General features: G+C 41.1%; 1 protein-coding gene across 2 annotated transcripts in view; it reads left to right on the top strand.

Annotated features, from left to right (window-relative positions):
• Positions 1–12,202: 12,202 nt before the first annotated feature.
• Positions 12,203–22,404, top strand: part of BVES (blood vessel epicardial substance) — a 46,923-nt gene continuing 36,721 nt past the window's right edge. For both annotated transcript variants that reach the window (XM_049898190.1, XM_049898181.1), the window contains exons 1-2: positions 12,203–12,424; positions 18,257–18,493. In XM_049898190.1, the coding sequence (XP_049754147.1) occupies positions 18,268–18,493 (226 nt within the window). In that variant the 5' untranslated portion in view covers positions 12,203–12,424; positions 18,257–18,267. The remainder of the gene's footprint in view (positions 12,425–18,256; positions 18,494–22,404) is intronic.

Below are 22,404 nucleotides of genomic sequence, written 5' to 3'. Positions count from 1 at the left end.
TTTGCTTTTGAAGCCAATGTCTCAACTCTGGCTACTCCAGGGTAACCCCAAACTACTAGAAATTTTAGTATGCACCAAAGTCTTATAATCTACAAGCCAGTTTTGTTCAAAACATCAGTATTATGTATGCTATATACTGTTTACTTAAAACAGGCAAAAACATAGAAAACGGAACATCTTAGCTATCTCATGTGATTTTAGGGTACTTCAACTATTCCCTCTGACTAAGGAATTTTTGTGATTGAAATTCATTTCAATTAAACAAATTGAGATTCAAATAACTTTTATTAGATGTGTATCACTTGCAGAGTACTCTAAGAGGGATATAAGGGATATACAATTACAGCTACCAAGAGCTGGGCACAGGCATTTTTAAATCGTAGTCTCTAAAGGTCAATACAATCCTGTCAACTAAGCATTGTTTTCCCAATTTTATAGACAAGGAAACTGAGGGTCAAAAATGTTCACTGGATTATTTGAATTCACTCAGCTTATTAAATGCAACCCCCATGTGTCTGTTAGTTTGTGGTACTGTGGGGGATTGAGTGTTGCTGTGATGCTGGAAGCCATGCTACTGATATTCAAATACCGGCAGGGTCACCTATGGTGGACAGGTTTCATCTGAGCTTCCAGACTAAGATAGATTAGGAAGAAGGAGCTGGCGGTCTACGTTTGAAAAGAATCAGCCACTGAAAACCTTATGATTAGTAGTGGGACATTGTCTGATATAGTGCTGGAAGATGAGCCCCTCCTCAGGTTGGAAAGCACTCAAAATTTGACTGAGAAGAGCTGCCTCCTCAGAGTAGAGTCAACCTTAATGACATGGATGGAGTCAAATTTCAAGGACCTTCATTTGCTGATGTGACATGACTCAAAATGAGAAAAAAACAGCTGCAAACATCCATTAATAATAGGAACATGCAATGTATGAAGTACAAATCTAGGAAAATTGGAAATCATCAAAAATGAAATGGAACACATAAATATCAATATCCTAGGCATTAGACAGCTGAAATGGACTGGTATAGGCCATTTTGAATTGGACAATAATATGGTCTACTATGCTGGGAATGACAACTTGGACAGGAATGGCATCACATTCATTGTCAAAAAGAACATTTCAAGATCTATCCCGAAGTACGGTGCTGTCAGTGATAGGCTAAAATACACATGCCTACAAAGAAGACCAGTTAATACAGCTATTATTCAAATTTATAAACCACACACTAAGGCCAAAGATGAAGAAATTGAAGACTTTTACCAACTTCTGCAGCCTGAAATCAAGTTGCATTAATAATTACTGATGATTGGAATGCAAAAGTTGGGAAAAAAGGAGCTGTAGTTGGAAAATATGGCCTTGGTGATAGAAAAGATGCCAGAGACCACATGACAAAATTTTGCAAGACCAACAACTTCATTGCAAATACCTTTTTTCACCAACATAAATGGAGACTATACACATGGACCTCACTGGATGGAATACACAGAAATCAAATACACTACACATGTGGAAAGAGACAATGGAAAAGCTCAATATCATCAGTCAGAACAAGATCAGTGGCTGACTTCAGATCAGACCATCAATTACTCATATACAATTTCAAGCTGAAACTGAAGAAAATTAGAACAAGTTCACGGGAGCCAATGTATGAACTTGAGTATGCCCTACCTGAATTTGGAGACCATCTCAAAAATAGATTTGATGCATTAGACACTAATGACCAAAGACTAGGTGAGTTGTGGACTGACATCAAGGACATCATACATGAAGAAAGCTGGAGGTAATTAAAAAGACAGGAAAGAAAGAAAAGACAAAAATGGATGTCAGAAGGGACTCTGAAACTTGGTCTTAATGTAAAGTAGCTAAAGTGAAAGGAAGAAACGATGAAGTAAAAGAGCTAAACCAAAGATTTCAAAGGGTGGCTGGAGAAGACAAAGTAAAGCATTAAAATAAAATGTTGCAAAGGCCTGGATTTAGAAAACCAAAAGGGAAGAACACACTTGGCACTTCTCAAGCTGAAAGAATTGAAAATTCAAGCCTCAAGTTGCAATTCTGAAGGATTCTATGGTCAAAATACTGAACAACACAGGAAGCATCAAAAGAAGATCAAAGGAATACACTGAGTCACTGTACCAAAAAGAATTGCTCGACGTTCAACTGTTTCAGGAGGTAGTATATGATCAAGAACCAATGGTACTGAAGGAAGAAGTACAAGCTGCACTGCAGACACTGACGAAAAACAAGGCTTCAGCAATTGATGAAATACCAATTGAGATGTTTCAACAAATGGATGCAGTGCTGGAGGTGCTCACTCATCTACGCTAAGAAATTTGGAAGACAGCTACCTGGCCAACCAATTAGAAGAGAACCATATTTGTACCCATTCAAAAGAAAGGTGATCCAACAGAATGCAGAAATTGTTGAACAATATCGTTAACATCACATGCAAGAAGAATTCTGCTGAAGATCATTCAAAAGCAGTTGCAGCAGTACATAGATAGGGAACTGCCAGGAATTCAAGCCAAATTCAGAAGAGGACATGAAATGGGGGATATTACTGCTTTTTATGTCAGATGGATTCTGGCCGAAAGCAGAGAATACCAGAAAAATGTTCACCTGTGTTTTACTGACTATGAAAAGGCATTCAACTGTGTGGATCATAAAGAATTATGGATAACATTGTGAAGAATGAGAATTCCAGAACACTTAATTGTGCTCATGAAGAATCTGTACATAGACCAAGAGGCAGTCACTCGAACAAAACAAGCGGATACTGCGTGGTTTAAAGTCAGGAAAGGTATGCATCAGGGTTGAATTCTTTCACCACATTTATTCAATCTGTATGCCAAGCAAATAATCTGAGAAGCTAGACTATGTGAAGAACAACAGGGCATCAGGATTAGAGGAAGACTTATTAACATCCTGCATTATGCAGATGACACAACGTTGCTTGCCGAAAGCAAAGAGGACCTGAAGCACTTACTGATGAAGATCAAAGACCACAGCATTCAATATGGATTACACCTCAACATAAAGGAAACAAAAATCTTCACAACTGAACCAATAAGTGACATCATAATAAATGGAGAAAATACTGAGGTTGTCAAGGATTTCACAATTACATGGAAGGAGCAGTCAAGAAATCAAAGGACGTATTGCATTGGGCAAATCTGCTGCAACAGACCTCTTTAAGGTGTTAAAAAGCAAAGATGTCACTTTAAGGACTAAGGTGTACCTGACCCAAGCGATTGTATTTTCAATCACTTCATATGCATGCAAATGCAGTACACTTTTTTTTAAGGTAATTTTTATTGTGCTTTAAGTGAAATTTTACAAATCAAGTCAGTCTCTCACATAAAAACTTATATACACCTTGCTACATACTCCCAATTACTCTCCCCCTAATGAGACAGCCCACTCTCTCCCTCCACTCTCTCTTTATGCGTCCATTTTGCCAGCTTCTAACCCCCTCTACCCTCTCATCTCCCCTCCAGGCAGGAGATGCCAACATAGTCTCAAGTGTCCACCTGATCCAAGAAGCTCACTCCTCACCAGCATCCCTCTCCAACCCATTGTCCAGTCCAATCCATATCTGAAGAGTTGGCTTCAGGAATGGTACCTGTCCTGGGCCAACAGAAGGTCTGGAGGCCGTGACCATTGGGGTCCTTCCAGTCTCAGTCGGACCATTAAGTCTGGTCTTTTTATGAAAATTTGGGGTCTGCATCCCACTGTTCTCCCGCTCCCTCAGGGGTTCTCTGTTGTGTTCCCTGTCAGGGCAGTCATTGGTTGTAGCCGGGCAACATCTAGTTCTTCTGGTCTCAGGATGATGTAGTCGCTGGTTCATATGGTCCTTTCTGTCTCTTGGGCTCGTAATTACCTTGTGTCCTTGGTGTTCTTCATTCTCCTTTGATCCAGGTGAGTTGAGACCAATTGATGCATCTTAGATGGCTGCTTGCTAGCGTTTAAGACCCCAGACACCACTCTTCAAAGTGGGATGCAGAATGTTTTCTTAACAGATTTTATTATGCCAATTGACTTAGATGTCCCCTGAAATCATGGTCCCCAGACCCCTGCCCCTGCTACACTGGCCTTCAAACCATTCAGTTTATTCAGGAAACTTCTTTGCTTTTGGTTTAGTCCAGTTGTGCTGACCTCCCCTGTATTGTGTGCTGTCTTTCCCTTCACCTAAAGTAGCTGTTATCTACCAACTAATTAGTGAATACCCCCTCCCACCTCCCCACCCTCTCTCCTCTCATAACCACAAAAGAATGTTTTCTTCTCAGTTTAAACTATTTCTCAAGTTCTTATAATAGTGGTCTTATACAATATTTGTCCTTTTGCAACTAACTAATCTCACTCAGCATAATGCCTTCCAGGTTCCTCCATGTTATGAAATGTTTCACAGATTCCCCACCATTCTTTATCAAAGCATAGTATTCCATTGTGTGAATATACCATAATTTATTTATCCATTCATCTGTTGATGGGCACCTTGGTTGCTTCCATCTTTTTGCTGCAATAAACATGGGTGTGCATATATCTGTTCATGTAAAGGCTCTTATTTCTCTAGGATATATTCCAAGGAGTGGGATTGCTGGATCGTATGGTAGTTCTATTTCTAGCTTTTTAAGGAAGCGCCAAATCGATTTCCAAAGTAGTTGTACCATTTAACATTCCCACCAGCAGTGTATAAGTGTTCCAATCTCTCCACAGCCTCTCCAACATTTATTATTTTGTGTTTTTTGGATTAATGCCAGCCTTGCTGGAGTGAGATTAAATCTCATTGTAGTTTTGATCTGCATTTCTCTAATGGCTAATGATTGTGAACATTTCCTCATATATCTGTTAGCTACCTGAATGTCTTCTTTAGTGAAGTGTCTATTCATATCTTTTGCCCGTTTTTTAATAGGGTTATTTGTCTTTTGCAGTACACTTTGAATAAGGAAGGCCGAAGAAGAATTGAGGCATTTGAGTTTTGGTGTTGGCAAAGAATATTGAATACACTATGGACTACCAAAAGAACAAACAAATCTGTCTTGGAAGAATTATAGCCAGAATGTTCCTTAGAAGCAAAGATGGAAAGACTTCGTCTCACATTCTTTGGACACGTTATCAGGAGAAACCAGTCCCTGAAGAACATCATGCTTGCTAAAGTAGAGGGTCAGCGAAAAAGATGAAGACCCTTTGCCTTAGTCATCTAGCGCTGCTGTAACAGGAATACCACAAGCGGATGGCTTTAACAAAGAGAAATTTATTGTCTCACAGTCTAGTAGGTTAAAGTCCAAATTCAGGGTGTCAGCTTCAGGGGTCAGCTTTCTCTCTCTGTCGATTCTGGAGGTACATTCCTTGTCATCAATCTTCCCCTAGTTAAGTAGTTTCTCAGGTGCAGGGATCTGGGTCCAAAGGATGCACTCTGCTCCAGGCACTGCTTTCTTGGTGGTATGAGGTCCCCAACTCTCTGCTTGCTTCTCTTTCATCTCTTGAGAGATAAAAGGTGGTGCAGGCCACATCCCAGGTAAACTCCCTTTACCTTGGATCAGGGAGGTGACCTGAGTAAGGGTGGTGTTACAATCCCACCCTAATCCTCTTAACATAAAATTACAGTCACAAAATGGAGGACAACCACTCCATACTGGGAATCATGGCCTAACCAAGTTGATGGACACATTTTGGGGGGAGGACATAATTCAATCCATGATACCCTCAATGAGATGGATTGACACAGTGGCTCCAACAATGAGCTCAAGCATAATAACAATTATGAGAATGGTGCAGGACAGGGCAGTGTTTCGTTCCATTGTACAGAGGGTCGCTATGAGTCTGCACCAACTCAATAGCACATAACAACATTAAATGTAAATGTCTTCATAATTCTTAACACTGTGTCACTTTTTTTTAATTTTAGTATGTTTGACATTCAACACACTACACTACTTAATGTTATATACTTTTAGAACCAGCGACTACCTCAGGTCTTGTTTAATTTTCACAAAATATATTCTATCTGAACTTTGAAGTCTCACCAAGGTTTTGTCCAACTGGTGAAACAGATTAGGATGCCCACAGGGAAATAAAGGTAGAAATCACTGTTTCTGTCAATCTAAACAATACTAGCAGAGTTTTTGCAGAAGAGACAGGCTTCCCTATATTTTGTTTTTTAAGTTTACTCTGTCCTGTAGGGTCTCTACAAGTCAGAATCAACTGAATGGCAAGGGGTTTCTGGTTTGGTTTATACTTTTCATTCTGCACTTTTGTGCAAGTCATTTCCTTGCTTCACATTAGTTCTCAAATAGTTCCTGGAATCTTTCAATCTAACCTTTCTATGTCCAGTAGGTGGAAAGAAGGTCACCCAGGGTATTCCCAAACCCAAGTTTTTGTGTGTAGAATTCTTGTTTTGAATTTGATAGTTAGTATTCCCATATGTGTAATAAGAAAAATTAAATACAGTATATAAACCCAAAAAAACCCAGTGCCGTTGAGTCGATTCCGACTCATAGCGACCCTATAGGACAGAGTAGAACTGCCCCATAGTTTCCAAGGAGCGCCTGGTGGATTTGAACTGCTGACCCTTTGGTTAGTAACCGCAGCACTTAACCACTACGCCACCAGGGTTTCCAATACAGTACAGTATATAGTTATTATAAATTATGCTTTTTCTTCATAGACAGGATATAGTGAGGGAATTAAGCCATTTAGTTGGACTTTCTCTTTCTGCAGGACACAGACTGAAAGAAAAATGTATCTATCAAAGGCTAGAACTCCAGTCTTATTATATCTAATCCAGTCTTCTTTTCATTAAAGTATGTAACCTGTGATGATGAACGCAATGCCATTCCTCTCCGTCATTCCCTGCACAGTAGACCATATGATTGTCCAATTGAAAATGGCCAATACCAGTCCATTTTAGCTCACTAATGCCTAGGATATAGATGTTTATGACTTCCATTTCATTTTTGACAATTTCCAATTTTCCTAGATTCATATTTCATACATTCCACGCTCCTATTATTAATGGATGTTTGCAGCTGTTTCTTGTCGTATTCAGTTGTGCCACATCAGCCAATAAAGGTCCTGAAAGCTTGACTCCATTCACGTCATTAAGGTCAACTCTACTCTGAGGAGGCAGCTCTTCTCTAGTTATCTTTTGAGTGCCTTCCAACCTGAAGGGCTCATCTTCCAGCATTATATAAGGCAATGTTTTGCTGGCTAAATAAGGTTTTCACTAGCTAATTCTTTTCAGAAGTAGACCTCCAGGGTCCTTCTTCCTAGTCTGTCTTAGTATGTAAGCTCAGCTAAAACCTGTCCACCATGAGTGACCCTACTGGTATTTGAATACCGGTGGCATATCTACCAGCATCAGAGCAACACGCAAGCCCCATAGTACAACAGACAGATGCATGAGCATGAAAAGAAGACAGAAGGAAAACACAGAGATACTACGCCAAAAAGAACTGGTCAACGTTCATCCCTTTCAGGAGGTAGCATATAATCAAGAACCGATGGTACTGAAGGAAGAAGTCCAAGCTGTACTGAAGGCACTGATGAAAAATAAGGCCTCAGGAACTGATGAAATGCCTGTTAAGAGGTTTCAACAAACAGATACAGTGCTAGAGGTACTCAATCATCTATGTCAAGAAATTTGGAAGACAGATACCTGGCCAACTGACTGGAAGTATTTATGCCTATCCCCAAGACAGGTGATTCAATCTAATGTGGAAATTACCAAACAATATCATTAATATCACACGCAAGTATAATTTTGCTGAAGATCATTCAAAAACAGTTGCAGCAATATATAAACAGGGAATTGCCAGAAATTCAAGCCGGGTTCAGAAGAGGACGTGGAACCAGGAATATCATTGCTGATGTCAGATGGATCCTGGCTGAAAGCAGAGAATACCAGAAAGATGTCTACCTGTGTTTGATTGACCATGCAAAGACATTGGACTGTGTGGATCATAACAAATTACGAATAACATTGCAAAGAATGGGAATTCCAGGAGCCTTTGTTGTGCTCATGAAGAACCTGTACATAGAACAAGAGGCACTTGTTCTAACAGAACAAGGGGATACCACATGGTTTAAAGTCAGGAAAGGTGTGCGTCAGAGTTGTATCCTTTCACCATACCTATTCAATCTATATGCTGAGCAAATAATTCAAGAAGCTGGACTATATGAAGAACGGGGCATAGGATTGGAGAAAGACTAATTAACAACCTGCATTATGCAGATGACACAACCTCGCTTACTGAAAGTGAAATGGAACTGAAGCACTTACTGTATGGATTACAGCTGAATATAAAGAAAACAAAAATCCTCACCAATAAGCAACGTCATGATAAATGGAGAAAAGACTGAAGTTGTCAAAGATTGCATTTTATTTGAATCCACAATCAACACCCATGGAAGCAGCAATCAAGAAATGAAATGACGTACCGCATTGGGGCAAATCGGCTGCAAAGGACTTCTCTGAAGTACTGAAAAGCAAAAATGTCACCTTGAAGACACCTGTGTCTGACCCAAGTCACAGTGTTTTCAACTGCCTCATGTGCATGCAAAAGCTGGAGGATGAACAGGGAAGACCAATGAAGAACTGACATCTTTGAGTTGTGGTGTTGGCAAAGAATATTGAATATACCATGGACTGTCAAAAGAAAGAACAAATCTGTCTTGGAAGGAGTACAACCAGAATGCTCCTTAGAAGCAAAGAGGGCAAGGCTGCATCTCACATATTTTGGAATATGTTATCAGAAGGGATTAGTCCCTGGAGAGGGACATCATGCTTGGTAAAGTAGAGGGTCAGTGAAAACGAGGAAGACCCTCAACAAGATGGACTGACACAGTGGTTGCAACAATGGATTCAAGCATGACAACGATTGTGAGGATGACACAGGACCAGGCAGTTTTTTGTTCAGTCGTACGTGTGGTCGCTATGAGTCAGAATTGACTCCAAGGCACCTAACAGCAACAACAACAATGCAGCCTGTATATGATCTAAACGCCTTACAGGCATTCTACCCTTATAGATAAGGAGTGAATGTGTCCTATAATAGGTGACTCCATAACCCTAACTTTGGAGCTTGGCCTTCCAACCTATAAAAGCTATAACCTGGGCTCTACTTTCTCAATAAATCTTTTTTTTTTTTTTAATTATAAAAGTAACATATAATCATTGTAGAAAATTAAGAAGGGTGAGGAGATGAGGAAGGGAGAGAGAGGAAGAAGAGGAGGAAAAGAAGAAAAGGAGAAGAAGGAAGGAAGAAATGAAAAAAATAATTTAGAACCTCACCACTCTGAGGTGATGAAATACACATTTTAGTGTTTATCCTCGTGGATAATATGTGATGTTCTACACACCGTTTTGTAACTTGCCTTTCTCCATTAAATATCTTTCCATGGGAGATGGCATAGCTAGGAGTAAAAGGTGGGAAAAGCTGTTTAGCTAGTGAAATAAGAGTGCAGGCTCTGGAACCAGACTGCCTGGGTACACATTCTCACTAGCTGTGTGACCCTGAGCAGATCACTCAACCTCTCTGTATTTCAGGTTCCCCATCTATAAAATGGGGATGATAATAGTACTCATGGCTTCATAGGGTCAGCTGCAAGGACTAAAAGGCTCAATATATCTAAAACACTCATAACAGTGCCTGGCACAAAGCACACTCAACATCAGGGAGTCAGCAAGCTTTTTGTATAAAGGTCCACACAGTAAATATTTCAGACTTTGTGAGCCATACAGTTTCTGTTGCAACTATTCAACTCTGCCTTTGCAGCATTAAATGAGCCATATACCCAAAAAACCAAACCCCCTGCCATTAAGGCAATTCCATTTCATAACAACTCTGTAGGACAGAGTAGAACTGCCCAAAGCATGGCTTCCAAGGCTGTACAGAATCTTTACAGAAGCAGACTGCCATATCTTTCTCCCAAAGAGCAGCAGATGGGTTCGAACCACTGACCTTTTGGCTAGCAGCCAAGCACTTAACCACTGTGCCAAACACAAACCTTTATTTATGAACACTGAAAGTTGAATTTCATGTAATATTCACATGTCATGAAATATTGTTCTTCTTTTGATTTTTTCAACCATTAAAAAATGTAAAAATCATTTTTAGCTCACAGGTTGTACAAAGACAGGCAATGAGCTAGGCCTGTGGGTTACAGTTTGTCAACCCCTGCTCTATATGATTAGCAGACATAATTATATTATAGTATTATGTCTATAATTATCTTTCTATAATTTTTTTAAAAGGTTCTTAGAACAAGATTATTTCAATACCTTAATTTACGTAATCCCCTACTATTGGAATTTGGATTATTTCCAGTGTCACTATCATAAGTAACCCTGCAATGGTTATCCGTATAATGAAACCTTAGTATATATCTATTACTGTGTCCACACCTTAATATGTAGCTAGTGGTAGCTAACAAAATGGCCCAAAGAGCACCTAGAAAGGAATAGACTCTGAAGCAGCAGCACTGAAAACTAATCTTGTATAGGAACCCATTGCCCTCGAGTCGATTCTGACTCATAGCGCCCCTATACGACAAAGTAGAACTGTCTCATAGGGTTTCCAAGGTTATAAATCTTTACAGAAGCAGACAGTCACATTCTGCTCCTGTGCAGTGGGAGCACTAACCGGTGGCTACCAGGGCTCCTCAAACTTGTATAACCAAAAAAAAACCCAAAAAACCAAGCCCACTGTGGTCAAGTCAATTCTCACTCACAGCAATCCTATAGTGCAGAGTAGAACTGTCCCATAGAGTTTCCAAGGCTGGATTCAAATTGCCAACCTTCTGGTTAACAGTCAAAAACTTCACCACTGCACCACCAGGCTCCCAAACGTGTATAAACCCACTCCCACTGCCCCAAACGTGTACAGTTACAGCAAATTTCAGACATGTCATAGGAGGAGCCTTCAAAGTATATGTATATATGTAGCTTATTATGTACCAAACGCCATCCTAAATCCTTTATATATATTAAATCATTTAATTCTCAAAACAATCCTGTGAAGTAGGTGCAATTATTATTATCCTCATCACCTCCTGTTTATATAACAGGAAACTGAGGCACAGAAAGGCTAAGTAACTTCTCCAAGGTCATACGGCTAGCTGGTAAGTAACAGAGGCAGGATTAAACTCAGTTCCTCTGGAACCACAGCCTACGTTCTCCAACACCACAAGTGTGTGCTTCTAAGTACTCACTTCACCATGCACCTTTACACACTTGTTGGTGCTCTTTTTTTATATTTAGATCATGTTTGCACGCAAGAACGACCTCATATTCTAATCTATACAAATCCTATCCCACAATGGGACACTTCTGGGGAAGACTGTGGATACCTGTGTAACTTTTCTCTTTTGTCCCCAACCCTCCAAAATGCCAACTCTTCATTCATTTTCCTCGCATTTCTTACCCAAAATGTTAGTCCTCTATAAGCAGTAAAGATTGATTGAAGCATACTTGCATATCTTATTTTCCAATTCAGGGCCCAAACGTACCAAAATACACGTGATAAATTCGGATGGAACTTCGTCTACAATGGAGGGGCACTGCCATGGGAATGCACATTGCAGATAAATAGCGTCTTTGAAAACAATAGTGGCATCTGTCAAAGTCCCACTCACACGGTGTGCTCAGCAGCAATGGCAACAGCAGGGCTGCTGGCTCCTGTCACTCGCTGAGCCCCCGAGGGCGGTGTCTTGCACGCTGTGTGGACGAAACGTCCAGCCTCCGGCGCCAGCCTCAGACGCGAAGCCGCGCGCTCCCCGGGCCATTCCCCGCTTCTGCCGAGACGCTGGTGAGTGTCCCAGGAAGGAGTTAGGAGATGGGCCGCTCGACTTTGAGGGGAGATGAAGATTGCGGCTCTCATTTCCTATCCTGATTTCTCTCCTTGCAGGGACCCCACTTCTCCAGAAAGGGCGGCCAACGCCGCAGGTCCCACGATGCTGCTGCCCCCCCTCAACACCCCGTCTCCGCTCCCCCGCCCAAAAGAGCAGAATCAAAAAGTAAAGAGGAAAAGAAATAATCGGTGTTTCATACTGAGCACTCGTTTATGCAGCCCGGCCTCGGAGTTGGAGGAACCACAGGGAGAGTCCGAGGCCAGGCCCGGGGCTCCGCACCGCGGCGGTGCCTGCGTCCCGCCCGCCGGGGGGCGCCTGGGCGGCGGGCGCGTGCGCGGTGCGGCCCCAGCCCGGGCCGCCACCTCCTGCCGCCGCGGCCGCGATGCCTATTTTAGTCAAAGCCGCTGCGGGCGTCGGGACCCAGCCCCGGCCGAAGAGCCTTAGGATCCGCAGACTGGTCAAGGCTCGCGCGCTCGGGCGCCCGTCGAACCGCCGGGTCCGTGCCTTCCCGGCCCCGTCGCTGCCGCCACAAACTTTGGCCCGCGCGGCTCAGGGCCGGTGCCGGGGGAAAGCAAGGTAAGGAACAGGAGGCGCAGCTGCGGCCCGCTCCCCGCGCCCGCCAGGCTATTTGTAGCTCGCGCTTCCCGGCTAAATCGGGAAGCGAAAGTTGGAGCCCAGCGCCGCTGGGAGCAACTTTGCTGGCTCGGCGGCGGCTGCCTGTGCTCTGCGCCGCGTCGTCCTCTGCTCCTCCTCGCTGGTCGCGCCCTTGCAGTGCTGGCTGCCCTTGGAGGCCTCCCTTCCCCCGGGTCTGTGCGCCGCGGCCACAGACCCTCAGGGGTCAGCTGCCGCAACTCGGGTCTGGCAGCGCCAGCGACCCCGGGAGCTCGGGCCCCATCAGGTACTCGCTCCTGCGCTTAGCCGGGTGCACGCCCCTTTATGAGCGCCCCTTCTTTCTGCTCTCTGTGCTGGGTTCCCGGGCTCCCGGCCCTCGAGCCCACCACGCTCCTTCTCGCCCCCCGTGCGACCGCGGGATTCTGCGCGGAGACTGTGCGCCTCGGAGCGCACGGCTGTCGCCTGCCGGGACCCCGCGCCGGGAGGGCGCGGTGGAGCGCGGCGCCTGGCAGGACCTGCCGCCCAGCGTCACTCACCAGTCCCCACGGCCCGAGAGCGCCTGGTCACGGAAGACAGTAGACACTGACCCTCCTATAAGGGGCCAGGTGAGCAGTGCTGGGGAGCGGAGATGGCTGGGGACCCGTGGTCCTCACCACTCACCCGCGTTCTTGTTTCCGAGGCTCTGGGAAACGGATCGTTGGCCAGACTAGCCCCAGAAACTGCCTGCTTTGACACATGAACAAGTGTTTAAAGCCTCTTAGCAACGTAATGCCGTTTCCCATTCCGAAGATGAGCGGAAATTTAGTTAGAATTACAGAATGAATTGAGTAAACCTACTAGCATGGCTTTTGCTCATTGTTGTCTCTTTTTCATTTTTGTAGTTTGCTGAAGGTTTAATAAGTGCAAACCCTTTCTGAAAACCAATAGACTAAACTGTACTTACAGAACAGGTAATTTAAAGAGTTAAACTCTTTAAACTAATGGGGGAAAGATAATTTCTCTTGATTTAGTCCAAATTAATCTGAAAGTTTACCAATTTATCAGTCTAACCTTCCTCCTTGAACCATTTTCACGGTAAAGACAGTTTAGTGTAAGCCACTCCAGTCCATTATAGTGACTGAAGTAACCTGAAACCTGTAAGATCCAACCAATACTTACTGACAAGAGGCAACTGGCATTTCACAGTTGAGAGTTATTACATGTATATTTAATAAAGTGTGATTCATCTTAGAATACATTTTAGAATGGTCCCACTGTTTTAAAATTCGTATCACTACGGTCAGTAGATCCTAGTTTCTCTATAATTTTTCTTGGGCGGAATTTGGTACTTTCTGTGCCACTTTAAGAACTTTTAGGAGCCTAAAATTAAGCTACAGTGGATTAATTGGCAATACAGGTGTAAGTGTATTAGAGTCATAAAAAGAGTCATAGGCTCTTAAAACTGGAAGGGATTTCAACAGCTAGTCCAGCCTCCAGTATTCCAAGATAAAAACAGGCCTAAGAAGCAGAAGTGACTTCCTCTAGCTTACTTGGCTCCCCTGGTGGCTGGTGGTGAAGAACCTGAGCCTCTCAACCTCAGCAAAGCTGGATACCCTCTAGTCTTTAATCCTGAGGTTTGGGGAGACTGAAAAGTATTCTAAACACATCTGTCATGTTTGTGTCCTTTTGGTGTGGCTTCCAAGTCTGCCTTGGTGGGATTCTCTACAGAGGGCTCTGGCACACAGTGGGACCTCTGTTTAATAGTTAGCACTGCAGTTATGCAGTGTGGCTAATTTATCCAAAATAGCCAAGCTTTTGTTATATAAGTTGTAAAAATGATGTATAATACCTTAAATTTTAAGGTAGCTAACTGCTTCTGATTAACTAGAAAGAGAAGCCTATTTACAAAACATAGGATTTGGATTCTAAAGGTGTGGGAAAGTATTTAACTTCTTTGATCCTTACGTATCTGTATAACATGGAGATAATACTTGTTTTATATTCCTTCACTGGATTATAAAACATTGTCCCTGCCTCTTAGGAGACGTAGGATAGTTAGAGAAACAAATAGGATAATGGAAGTGAAAGCACATTCCCAAGTTCTGTAGAAGTGATTGTTATTATTAATTTTATTATGTAAAGTTAGGGTAGTTGATGTTAGTTTATGAGTGATTGTTGCTGTGTGCTGTGCAATTGATTCTGACCCATGGTGACCCTGTAAGACAGAATAGAACTGCCCCGTAGAGTTTCCTAGGCAGTAATCTTTATGGGAGCAGATTGCCAGGTCTTTTCCCCCCCACGGAGTGGCTAGTGAGTTCAAACCACCGACCTTTCCGTTAGCAGCCAAGTGCTTAACCACGATGTGAATGATAGAAGACATTTGATGTCATCTCCATCCTGCAGGAATTCTGAGACTAATTCTGACTTAGCTGTTAAAAACAAATTTAGTATAAATGGAGTCATCAACTCGACGGCACTGGGTTGGTGTTTAGAGTCATTAAAATGATTACATCCCCATCCCAGTAGGGTTATATTTTTATTGATTCAGGCATTTTTAACATAGCTGAAGTTTTATGATTTCTTTCCTTTTCGACTCAAATCAGTTATCTAAGTCCACAGTTGCTATTATACTTAGAGCCACTTCAGAATCATGTAAAGAAATCTTTAATTTACTTGATCGTTTCATTCACAGTTTGTGAATTTATATGTATTTTTATCATTTTAAGAGAGGTGAAATTCTTTCATGTTTGTCCGTCCTTTCAAAATGCCTGACCTGTATCAGTTAGTCTACCATCTAAGACCTTTACTTTAGAGTGTTGTGAGCAATGACTAGGTCTTCTTGTGGTGCAAACAAAGCACTCAGCTGCAAACCAAAAGTTTGGAGAATGTAGTCCATGCAGAGGCACCTCAGAAGAAGGGCCTGGCAATCTACTTCCCAAAAAACCAGCCATTGAAAACTGTGGAGAACAGTTCTACTCCGGCACACGTGGGGTCACCATGAGTCAGAGCAGACTCTGCAGCAACTGGCTCTAAATAATAAATACAAAAGCAAGGTTAGTTGTGTAACCTTATTTGCATTTTAAAGGTATCTTGGGACCCTACTTGGAATTCATTTTTTGAAACAGAATAATTCACATATCCTGTCAATCTACATAGGTTTCGTCAAGGAGCAAATCTGTATAATTAATGATAGAAGGAGGGATCTCTGAGTGGTGCAGACTGTTAAGCGCTCGACTACTAGCTGAAAGGTTGATGGTTCTAACCCACCTAGAGGCTCCTCAGAAGACAGGCCTGGTGACCTGCTTCTGAAAGGTTGTCGCATGGGCCAGTTCTCCTCTGCACACGTGGAGTCACCCGTGGGACTCGACGGCGACTGAAGCAGCAACAACAATGACAGAAGGAATTTTCTGAAGGGCCAGAGACAGAGGATAGGGCATATAGTCAGGAAATGATGCTATTTTCAGTTAAGTTTTATGTAAGCACACACAAATCCTTTTAAATGTATTTGTCACTGATTTTAATACTGAAGTAAATAGTTGGACGTATATTCATGAACTCTCCTACATACAAGTAAACTACTTTTTAATTTGTGAAATAGTACAACTAGAATTATTATGGGAATGAAAGTAGAGATTTAAATTGGACAATAAAAGAAGGCTTAAAATTTCTGTTTTTTTTCGTGTATATATAAATGATTATAGTAATGCCTATGATTATGTATTCTGTGCATGTGAGTGTGTGCTATGTATATATATGATTTAGCAATTTAACCGTAGTATCAAAATAGAACCTTCCAAATAGCCTAAGCTTTCAAATAGTAGGAAACCCTGGTGGCATAGTGGTTAAGAGCTATGGCTGCTAACCAAAAGGTTGGCAGTTCAAATCCACCAGGGGCTCCTTCGAAACTCTGTGGGGCAGCTCTAATCTGTCCTATAGGGTCGTTATGAGTCAGAATCGACTCGATGGCAGTGGATTTTTTCGGTTTTCAAATAGTAAATATGAGAGTTTTAACATTTTTAAAAGTATTCAAAAAATCAGATTGTCTACTTATTATTCCTATATTTGAATCAGTGTCACCATTGGGAATATGATGGAAGACTGTCATGGATTGAATTGTGTCCCCCAAAAATATGTGTTTCAATTTGGCTAGGCCATGATTCCCAGTATTGTGTGATTATCCACCATTTTGTCATCTGATGTAATTTTCCTATGTGTTGTAAATCCTACCTCTCTGATGTTAATGAGGCAGGATAGGTGGCAGTTATGTTAATGAGGCAGGGCTCAATCTACAAGATTGGATTGTGTCTTGAGTCAATCTCTCTTGAGATATAAAAGAGAAAACCGAGCAGAGAGACAGGGGAACTGCATACCACCAAAAAAGCAATGCCAGGAGCAGAGCACGTCCTTTGGACCTGAGGTTCCTGGGCAGAGAAGCTGCTAGTCTGAGAGAAAATTGATGACAAGGGCCTTCCTACAGAGCCAACAGGGAGAGAAAGCCTTCCCCTGGAGCTGACGCCTTGAATTTGGACTTACAGCCTACTAGACTGTGAGAAATAAATTTCTCTTTGTTAAAGCCATCCACTTGTGGCATTTCTGTTATAGCAGCACTAAATGACTAAGACAAAGACTATACTAAATAACTTTGTAATTGCTGATGTTTATGAGCATTGATAATTGTCTTTTGGACTAGTTAATTTCCTCATTCTTCTCTCTTTAACTCTAACACACAGACATATATACATATTTATTTATTTATTTATAGAAGGTATATATATATTTATATTAAAGGGTTAAAAAGCAAAGATGTCACCTTGAGAACTAAGGTGCACCTAACCCAAACCATGGTATTTTCAATCATCTCATATATATGTTAAAGCTGAACAGTGAATAAGGAAGACTGAAGAAGAATTGACGCCTTTGAATTGTAGTGTTGGTGAAGAATTTTGAATATACCATGGACTGCAAGAAGAACGAGCAACTCTGTCTTGGAAGAAGTACAGCCAGAATGCCCCTTAGAAGCGAGGATGGCAAGACTTCGTTTCACGTTCTTTGGACATGTTATCAGGAGGAACCAGTCCCTGATGGAGGCCACCATGCTTGGTAAAGTAGAGGGTCAGTGAAAAAGAGGAAGATCCTCAACGAGATGGATCGACACAGTGGCTGCAACAATGGGCTCAAACATAGAGGCAATTGTGAGGATGGCACAGGACCAGGCAGGAACTGATTCGGTGGCACCTGACAACAACACGTATATTTTATATGCATATCAGAGAATGTGTTTATTGTATATCGGAGAATGGTATTATGTATATATCAGAGAATAGTTATATACTATGCTAACTATTTTATATATTTCATCTTATTTTTATCATGAGACAAATGAGGTGTTACTATCGTCATTTTCCAAATAAGGAAATGGATACATTTACTATACGATAGAGCTGGGATTTGAACCCTGGTCAGAAAAAAAAAAATTTTTTTTTTGTTTTCTGTCTAATCCATAAACATCGGAGGACTCTGTTTACCAACAGTAGCTCACAGAAATAATTTTGGTGTAATACCTCTGAGGGTGATAAGGCATGGCTGCCTTATTAATTTTTTTTAATTGTGCTTTAAGTGAAAGTTCACAGCTCAAGTTAGTTTCTTGTACAAAAATTTATACACACATAGTTATGTGACCCTAGTTGCTCTGTCTAATATGACAGCATACTCCTCCTCTTCATGCTGAATTTCCTGTGTTCACTCAACCAGCTCCTGTCCCTTTTCTGGTATGGCTGCCATTTATATAATTGTTCTTTTGTTTATTCATTTTTACAGGAGTTTTCAAGATGAATTTTACTGAATCCAGCCCATTGGCAGAATCAACTGCAATAAGTTTTACACCTGAGTTACAAAGTATCATACCTGTACCTTCCAATGAAACCACTTGTCAAAACTGGAGAGAGATACATCATCTAGTTTTCCATGTAGCAAATATTTGTTTTGCAATTGGGCTGATTATTCCAACCAGTCTTCACCTCCATATGATACTTCTTAGAGGGATGTTAGCTCTAGGTAAGTTACCTATCTCAGATTTTCAGAACTTGTTTATAACTGGCATCTAATGGGCTTCAAATTCAGGGTTTCAGAGTATTCTTTGTCAGGTCGATAACATGCAGAGGCATACGTCTTCATGATCTAATTAGCAGTGTATCAAGTAATTTAGAGTGTAGGCCTCCACATACCTATATATCTCCCTCCCTTACTTAGAATAAAAGTATCTTTTCATCTTTTGTTTAGATTTTCCAAATATCAGAAAAATCTGTTCACTTGTAATATGACTTTTGAGCAAGATTGTGTGATCTGAATCCTGGTTCCTCTGCTTGCTAACTGTGTAACTTGGGCAAATGATTTAACCTTTTTACGTCTCAGATTTCACATGTGTTAAATAATAAGAATAAAAATTACACTACCTTCTAGGGTTGCAGTGAGGATTAAATGAGTGTGTGTGTGTGTGTATGTATGCATGTGTGTGTGATACATAAGTTCAAATCATATATATACACGTATATAGACATACATATATATTACTTTGAATAGTGCCTGGCACTTACTAAGTACTGTATAGTCTTTGCACCACTTGTCTGTCAGTTTGTTGCATTATGGTGGCTTGTGTGTTGCTGCGATGCTGGAAGCCATGCCACAGGTATTTCAAACACCAGCAGGGTCACCTATGGTGGACAGGTTTCAGCAGAGCCTCCAGAATAAGACAAACTAGGAAGAAGGACCTGCTGATCTACATTAAAAAAATTGGCCAGCGAAAACCTTATGAATAGTAGCATAACATTGTCTGATATAGTGCCAGAAGATGAACCCTCAGGTTGGAAGATACTGAAAATACAACTGGGGAAGAGCTGCCTCCTCAAAGTAGAGTTGACCTTAATGATGTGGGTGGAGTAAAGCTTATAGGACCTTCGTTTGCTGATGCGGCACAACTCAAAATGGGCAAAAACAGCTGCAAACATCCATTAATAATCCGAATGTGGAATGTACAAAGTATGAATCTAGGAAAATTGGAAGTTGTCAGAACTGAAATGGAACACATAAAGATTGATATCCCAGGCATTAATGAGCTGAAATGAACTGGTATTACCTGTTTTGAATTGGGCAGTCATATGATTTCCTATGCAGGGAATAACAAATTGAAGAGGACTGGCGTTATATTTATCGTCAAAAAGAACATTTCAAGATCTATCCTGAAGCACAACACTGTCAGTAATAGGATAATATCCATACACCCACAAGGAAGACCAGTGAATATGACTGTTACTCAAATTTACGCACCAACCACTGATGTCAAAGGTGAAAAAACTGAAGATTTTTACCAAATTGTATAGTCTGAAATTGATCAAACATGCAATCAATATGCACTGATAATTACTGGTAATTGGAATTCGAAAATTGGAAACAAAGAAGGTGGTTCTGTATTTGGAAAACATGGCCTTGGTGATAGAAACAATGCTGGAGATTGAATGATGTAATCTTGCAAGACCAACAACTTCTTAATTGCAAATACCTTTTTTCAACAACATAAATGGTGACTGTACACGTGGACCTCACCAGATGGAATACACAGGAATCAAACCAACTATACCTGTGGAAAGAGATGATGGAAAAGCTCAATATCATCAGTCAAAAAAAGGCCTGGGGCCAACTGTGGAACAGACCATCAATTGCTCATATGCAAGTTCAAGTTGAAGCTGAAGAAAATTAAAACAAGTCCACAAGATCCAAAGTACAACCTTGAGTATATGCCACCTAAATTTAGAGACCAGCTAAGGATAAATTTGATGCATTGAACACTAATGACCCAAGACCAGACAGGTTGCAGGATGATTCAAGGACATCAGACATAAAGAAAGAACAAAAGTTGATTAAAATGACAGGAAAGAAAGAAAAAACCAAAAAGGATGTCAGGAAAGAATCCAAAACTTGCTTTTGAATGTAGAGTAGCTAAAGCAAATGGAAGAAATGGTGAAGTAAAAGAGCTGAACAGATTTCAAAGAGCAGTTGGAAAAGACAAAGTGAAGTATTATAATGCAATGTACAAAGACCTGGAGTTAGAAAACCAAAAGGGAAGAAAACACTCAGCATTTCTCAAGCTGAAAGTGCTGAGGAAAAAATTCAAGCCTTGAGTTGCGATATTGAAGGATTCTAGGGGCAAAATATAGAAGGATGCCTGAAGCATCAAAAGAAGATGAAAGGAATACACAAAACTCACTGTACCAAAAAGGATTGGTTGACATTCAGTCATTTCAGGAGGTAGCATATGATCAAGAACCAATGGTATTGAAGGAAGAAGTCCAAGCTGCACTGAAGGCATTGGCAAAAAACAAGGCTTCAGAAATTGATGGAATACCAATTGAAATGTTTCAAGAAATGGATGCCACAGTGGAAGCGCTCTTCTATGCCAAGAAATTTGGAAGACAGCCACCTGGCCAACTGACTGAAAAAGATCTATATTTGTGCCCATTCCAAAAAAGGTGATTCAACAGAATATGGAAGTTTTCTAACAATATCATTAATATCACATGCAAGTAAAATTTTGCTAAAGATAACTCAAAAATCGTTGTAGTTGTACTTCGACTGGAAACTGCCAAAAATTCAAGCTGAATTCAGAAAAGGACGTGGGATGGGGGATATGATTGTTGATAGCAGATGAATTTTGGCTGAAGGCAGAGAATACCAGAAATATGTTTACCTGTGTTTTATTGACTATGCAAAGGCATTCAACTGTGTGGATCATAACGAATTATGGATAACGTTGGGAAGAATGGGAATTCCAGAACCTTAATTGTTCTCGTGAGGAACCTGTACACAGGCCAAGAGGCAATTGTTCGAACAGAACAAGGGGATACTGCATGGTTTAAAATCAGGAAGAATGTGTGTCAGGGTTGTATCCTTTCACCATACTTTTTCAATCTGTATGCTGAGCAAATAATCTGAGAAACTGAGCTACATGAAGAATACAGCATCAGGATTGGAGGAAGACTCATTAACAGCCCATGTTATACAGATGATGTAGCCTTACTTGCTGAAAGTGAAGAGGACTTGAAACACTTACTGATGAAGATCAAAAACCACAGCCTTCAGTGTGGATTATACCTCAATATAAAGGAAACAAAAATTCTCACAACTGGACCATTAAGCAACATTGTGATAAACAGAGAAAATATTGAAGTTGTCACAGATTTTGTTTTGCTTAGATCCTCATTCAGCACCCATGGTAGCAGCAGTCAACAATCAAACAACGTATTGCATTGGGCAAATCTGCTGCAAGAGACCTCTGTAAAGTATTAAAAAGGATAGAAATCACTGTGAGGACTAGGGTACACCTAACCCAAGCCATGATATTTTCAGTCACCTCATATGCATGTGAAAACCATAAAATGAATACGGAAGACCGAAGAAGAATTGATAGCTTTGAATTATGGTGTTGGCAAAGAATATTGAATGCACTGTGGACTGCCAGAAGAATGAACAAACTTGTCTTAGAAGAAGTACAGCCAGAATGTTCCTTAGAAGCAAGAATGGTGAGACTTTGTCTCACTTCCTCTGGACATGCTATCAGAAGGGGTTAGTGCTGGAGCAGAACATCATGCTTGGTAGAGTCAGAGATGGTGCCGGACCAGGCAGTGTTTTCATTCTGTTGTACAGTGTCACTATGAGTCAGAACCAAATCCATGGCACCTAACAAAAACACAACAAATAGTCTTTATTATTATTTGAGAAGGCATTGACTTTCTGTGGCCAGTAAAGCAAAATTGGGAACAAATACTATTACCTGGACACAATAGCTCAAGTCAAACTTTTTTTTTTTTTTTGGTCCCAGTAACCTTATTAAAGAGCCCTTGTGGTGCAGTGGTTAAGAGTTGGCTGTTAACTAAAAGTTCAGTGGTTTGAATCTGCCAGCCACTCCTTGGAAA

The sequence above is a fragment of the Elephas maximus genome, chromosome 1 (assembly GCF_024166365.1).
Source record: "Elephas maximus indicus isolate mEleMax1 chromosome 1, mEleMax1 primary haplotype, whole genome shotgun sequence".
Taxonomy (NCBI): Eukaryota; Metazoa; Chordata; class Mammalia; order Proboscidea; family Elephantidae; genus Elephas; species Elephas maximus.
Note: the sequence above shows the minus strand (reverse complement) of the source record. Positions and strands in the feature narration are given on the sequence as shown.